At 37.4% G+C, this 6,222-nt stretch overlaps 1 protein-coding gene across 1 annotated transcript in view; it reads left to right on the forward strand.

Moving 5' to 3' along the window:
* Mgam (maltase-glucoamylase) overlaps positions 1 to 5,982 on the forward strand; it is a 256,817-nt gene extending 250,835 nt beyond the window's left edge. Inside the window, exons 138-140 of the mRNA XM_045160081.1 lie at positions 1,166 to 1,215; positions 5,615 to 5,788; positions 5,947 to 5,982. Of these exons, the coding sequence (XP_045016016.1) occupies positions 1,166 to 1,215; positions 5,615 to 5,788; positions 5,947 to 5,982 (260 nt within the window). The remainder of the gene's footprint in view (positions 1 to 1,165; positions 1,216 to 5,614; positions 5,789 to 5,946) is intronic.
* The last annotated feature ends 240 nt before the right edge of the window (positions 5,983 to 6,222 follow it).

Genomic DNA, 6,222 nt, shown 5'->3' on the forward strand with positions numbered 1-6,222 from the left:
AAGTGTTTTATTTCTTTTTCACACTTTAATCATAGGTACATATGGATATTGAAAAAGAAGCACTGCATACAGGTTTCATGACCCCACTAAGTGTCTTGGCATACATTCCTTATGAATAAGTGGGGACTAAAAATCCCAAATACCATGAATAATATTCTGTATCACTTGGGACTTAGAAAAGATCAAATTCAATGAGGATAAAGTACAGCAGATATAAGACTGAATTTTGACTTGAATTTCCAGACATTAAAAACAAAGGCTAGCTCTCTGAGGTATATGGCAATAAAAGGAAGAGGTGATAGTGGCTTGCTATAATTGAGTACAGGGTCCATCTGTGTGCAGTGACTCTAGAGCCACAGTTACAGTCTGGAAAAACAGAGGGCAAAGGAGGTATACGATGGAGCAAACTCTGAAAATGCAGGAGGGCTTAAAACCTCTAGCTAATAACAGAGGAAGAAGATTAACAAAGATAAAGATGATGATGGCTTTGATGATGATAGTTCACAAAGCTTGAGCACCTTTTTTCCAGCCTCAGAAGGCAGTGCATGTGGGAGCATTTATTTTATACAATCAAATGTTATGTACTATGTCCATTAAGCACATGTTATTGTATCTCATTATATATCTTTTCTGTAGATGGTAACTGATAAATGACTTGGTTGTGATTGTACAGCTGCTAAAGTACAAGAAATGGAATTTGAATCCATGTTTCTCTGGCTTGGGAGCCTGAGTCTGTAAACCCATCCCTGTGCTTTGGCCTTTGTCATCATAGCTGGTACAGAATTATTATGTCTATGCATTTGCTGAATCAGTACAGAATAGTTAACCCGCCACCTGCACGTGCACCAATGGCATTTGTTCTTAGTTTAACTAGATTGTCTTGTATTTGTCACCCCTCATGACCCCTTTTTCTCTCCATACCTCCTTTAACTCACACCCTTTTGCATAACCTGGCATGAAATATGGCTCATTCACTGCTTTTTGTTTTTGAGTGCTGAAGATCAAATGAAAGACCTTATGCATATTAGCCAAGTCCTCAGTTAATATCTTTATTTCTTCTCAGGAAGGTGATAAATATTCTGGTCTGTAATTGTGATCTACTCAAAATAGTTCTAAGATTATTGACAATAACTGAGGGAATGTTTGCTCTTCCTTTTGTCTGCAGGTAGCTATGAAAGTGGAAACTATTTTTTGGCTAACTTCACAGCAGCACAAGTAAGTCTTCCTATTGAGTTTTATAAGCACTTTTCCAGTCAGCCACGAATTAAGCATGAACTATGTAAGTATACGATATCTCATATTTGAAGAAGACATCCTTCCTGTCTTTACTTTCCTCATTCATATTTGTTGACATTAAAATAAGGAAAGGGCGGTCTTTACTTTGGCAATTTTCTAGTATATCATCACTCTGGAAAAAAGCAACTTGTAGCCTATAGTTCCCTGGGGAAGAAAGAATTCTTTTTTTTTTTTTTTTTGGTTTTTTGAGGTAGGGTCTCACTCTAGCCCAAGCTGACCTGGAATTCACTATGTAGTCTCAGGGTGGCCTCGAACTCACAGTGATCCTCCTACCTCTGCCTCCCAAGTGCTGGGATTAAAGGCGTGCGCCACCACGCCCAGCTAAGAATTCTTAAATATGTTATTTCTAGGGATGAGGATTCTTTCTAGCTGATAAAAATTGTAGTATACTTATCAAATAAACACCCTACTGTACAACAATCATGCACCACTAACAAGCTCAGTGGCTTGCAGCAGCAGGTCCTGATCGCACAGGGTGCAGATGATCTGGGACTCACTGGTTGAATGTGGCTGGCTCACATGTGTCGGCAAAGAGACTATCACTCTGTGACCCTGCTTGGATGAGCTTGGCCCATCCTTTCGTATCTTATGTCCTTACAGGCCTGTATATCTGGTTCATCTGACCTGAAGACGAGCTAAAATGACCTTGTAGGAATGTCAGATTTCATGATTATGAAAGAAGGTGAAAATAGAAATGGAAATGCATGAGCATTGGGTTGTGTATCAAGTTTACAAACTTCTCATCAGCAAAGCAGACACAGAGGCAGAGAAGGAGCAGCATGTCTCATGCAGACAGGCAGAGTTATAAAAATTCCATGGAAAAGGATATATATGGAGGATTAATGGAGGCGATGATAACGCTATCATTGGCCATTGCATGTTGAATGATTCCTTGTATAATCTATTTCTAATGTGCAAAGTAGAAAAATCATTGTATCAAATCTAGAATTAGCTATTTAATTTTTTTAATCTATTAATTTGGGATAAGAAACATTATAGGATAAATCTATTCCCCCCCCTTTTTTTTAAATAAAGAACACTTTAAATATTTGAAGATGTTTGTTACATATTCCTTCTATCTTCGCTTAGAGCTACCTGCCTCCTAGCTGACCTCACATTTCCTGTTTTGTGCATATGCTTGTTTGGAGATCTGATTATCCCAATAGAACTCCAGTTCATCTAGATTTGTCCTAAAATATGGTGCCCAGGATTGAGGGCATAACTGAGCTCTATACTATGCAACATGGTACCACTAGCCTCATGTGGTTGTTAAGCACTTGAGAATATGACTAGCTTAATTTAAAATATGCAAAAGTCTTAGTTTAAATAAAGATGTTTCAAACATCTTATGAGTATTTTTATACTGAATTAATGCTGAAGTAATATTTTAGAAACACTGGACTAAATATAATATGCTTTAAAATTCAGAGAGTTTATTTTTTTTAAGTCACTACCAGAAAAATTTAAAATAACATAAATGGTTTGCATTATACCCATATAGGGTGGAATGAGCTGTCATATCACTGCCACTTCTTTTTAGAAAAACAACATAATCATTTTCTTTTAAAAATATCTTTATTTACTTATTTGATGCAGATAATATTGGCATACTAGGGCCTCTTGTTGCTGTAAACAAACTCCAGATACAAGTGCCACTTTGTGCATCTGGCTTTACATGGGTGCTAGAATATTAAACTAGGGCCAGCAGGCTTTGCAGGCGAGTGTCTTTACTTACTGAACCATCTCCCTAGCCCTATCTTTTCTTTCTGAGATAGGGTCTTACTCTAGCCTAGGCTTACCTGGAATTCACTATGTACTCTCAGGCTGGCCTTGAACTCACAGTGATATCTCCTACCTCTATCTCCCGAGTGCTGGGATTAAGAATGTGTATCAAGTATCAGATATTTGGCACAATAAATCTCACAGTCAACTAAGACATTCAATTACTACCACAGACACAAGTATCAGGTCATATAGTATGCAGTTGCTCTTGTGCATTGCTTCTTCGAGATTAAATGCAAGACTTTGTGAGCTAAATCTGTAAATTCTCAAAGACGATCATTTTATCTCCAAACATTTATTTGTAAGTGGAACTGCTTCTTTAGAAGTCATGGATTTCAGTTTTAACCCTACTAACTCATTATTGAACTTCCCAGTTCATCTTTTTCTTCTTTCTAAAGTATTAAATTGCCCTTAAGTAACTTCTGTCTTTATAGGCTTTTGTTATTCAAAAGTGCGGTTAGACGGATTCTTGCTTCTAATGATATTTGTTGGCTTTTTCCTCCTAGGAATCAGTGGCCTGTGATAAAAGGAACTCTCAACTTTTTCTGAGGGAGACTATTATCAATGCTGCTGTTAAGCCAGCTTGGTGTGCGCGTGCAGAGGGGAAAGCGGTGACATCTGGTTTACATGGCACCTGTGCTTCTCTCATAGAGCTTGCTAAGTTCCCAAAAATTCAATAATTAGCTCTCCCAAATAAAAATGTTCTAGTTACAATTGATCCATTTGCTTCAAGTTTCATATATTTTTCATGATTTTCTCCCTTGATTCTGCATGCCCAATCAATTTAATTTTATTTACAAACCTTATGTTGTCTATTGTTAAGGCCCAGTCTTCTATTCTAGACTGGCCTTGAACTTTCTTTGTGGCCCAGATAGACCTTGAACTCATGCCTCATTCTCTCTTGTGCTGGGATTCAGAGAAGCACCTCTATACTTGACCTTGTTAATTCTTCATAATGCCAATTAAATGTGTTTTTTAATTACTCTTTTTAATGCTAATATCAGAATCGATATATTTATAATATCACTCTACCGCCATTACCTCCTTGGTTTATTACATATATTCATTATAATTTTATCTTGCATATTCAACCAGTCTCACTTCTCTGTTTACTGAATACTAGGTACAACTGTCACTGTACTCACCCAGTGAATGCCTCTCTATTCCAAGTATCTGGCTTCATTGCCTGTGCTGTATATGTTTCCTGCATAAAGCTGGAGAGATGGCTTAGTGGTTAAGCGCTTGCCTGTGAAGCCTAAGGACCCCGGTTCGAGGCTCGGTTCCCCAGGTCCCACGTTAGCCAGATGCACAAGGGAGCTCACACGTCTGGAGTTCGTTTGCAGAGGCTGGAAGCCCTGGCGCGCCCATTCTCTCTCTCTCCCTCTATCTGTCTTTCTCTCTGTGTCTGTTGCTCTCAAATAAATAAATTAAAAAAAGGGCTGGAGAGATGGCGTAGCGGTTAAGAGCTTGCCTGTGAAGCCTAAGGACCCCGGTTCGAGGCTCGGTTCCCCAGGTCCCACGTCGGCCAGATGCACAAGGGGCGCACGCGTCTGGAGTTCGTTTGCAGAGGCTGGAAGCCCTGGCGCGCCCATTCTCTCTCTCCCCCTCTATCTGCCTTTCTCCCTGTGTCTGTCGCTCTCAAATAAATAAATAAAATTAAAAAAAAAATTAAAAAAAAACATTAAATCTTACTATGCTTCTACAACTTCTGAAGTCCCAGGTTCTTACTAAATTCTTCTTTGACTACTCTTTCCATAGTAGTTATTTTTCTTTTCTCTTAACATCCATAATGACTATTTTTTTTGCAATGATTTTTCCTTGGTCTTAATTATATGGCATTCTATGCTTAACCTAATTTTAACCCTTGTATTGGCATATAAATAGTTCATAGTTTAGATAAGTTCCTCTAATCCCTGCAAACTATCACTAGTCTAGAAGTAATCAGCTATTTACTTTTTTTTCTCCTATATGAACTTCTGAACTCATCACATGGATATACCATCATTTAGCTATGTGGACCTGGTTCCCCCTATCTCATAAAGCCTTAGTATCCTCAACTTTAAAGCAAAAATGATTATGCTTTATTTTCAAATTTATCATAAGAATTAGTACTAATACACATAAAATAACTTTCACAATTTCATAGATATACTCTGACATCATCAAATTTATCATAGCAAGAACATAGGAAGCATGTCTTCATGAAGTATTTCATCAAAAATGAAAACATCTACTGCAATAAAAGTTAACTGGGACTGGAGAAATGGCTTAGTGGTTAAGGCACTTGCCAGCAAAGCCAAAGGACCTACGTTCAATTCTTCAGTGCCCATGTAAACCAGATGCATAAAGTGGTACATGCACCTGGAGCTTATTTGCAGCGGCTGGAGACCCTGATGCACCCATTCTTTCTCTGTCCCCTCTTTCTCTGAAATAAAACTTAAAAATTAAAAACAGGTAAACTGAAGCATCTTCACATTATGATATAGAACATAGTCTATTAACAGTAAAATATGTTTTTTCTCTTTATAACTTACAGAACATCTTGAAAATTCAGATAATACATAATCAGTATCTGAATGATTTCAACCCACTAAAAGTTGGATATATTAAAATTTGGGGTGTCATTTCTACTTATGTGACACAAGTCAATTTCACCTACAATAACCAGAAATTCATGGACACCAATTTCACAACTGACCCCTTCAATCAGGTATGCCTGAAAGGATGTTATTAAATGGAAATTTTATTTTCTAAAATTATCACTAGTATTACTATCATTGTTATGTGCACATATATTTTTATAATGGTTATCCTTTTTATGACACACTCCTGTAAAGTGAGGGCTGAATTGTGTTGTCCTTTATCCAGCATGAATGGTCTTTCCAGAAGACTGGAGATCAATGATCAGTGGTTTGATGATGTCCTCTCTCTTATGTTTGACAAAGAAAGTATGCTTTGTTTGAGAAGGTTAGTTTCCCAGCCTCCATAACAATACTTACTTAGTTTTCTACTCAGAGAGTAAAACAAAGAAAAGAGTAACTTGATAAAGCAGTTGAAGATTCCCTCTTCTTTCTTGTAGTGTGTGCCTCTCAGGTCAAATTTATGAATCTTTTAGAGCTAAAATAACTTTGAGTGAACTGTGAT

The sequence above is a fragment of the Jaculus jaculus genome, chromosome 10 (assembly GCF_020740685.1).
Source record: "Jaculus jaculus isolate mJacJac1 chromosome 10, mJacJac1.mat.Y.cur, whole genome shotgun sequence".
Classification (NCBI taxonomy): Eukaryota; Metazoa; Chordata; class Mammalia; order Rodentia; family Dipodidae; genus Jaculus; species Jaculus jaculus.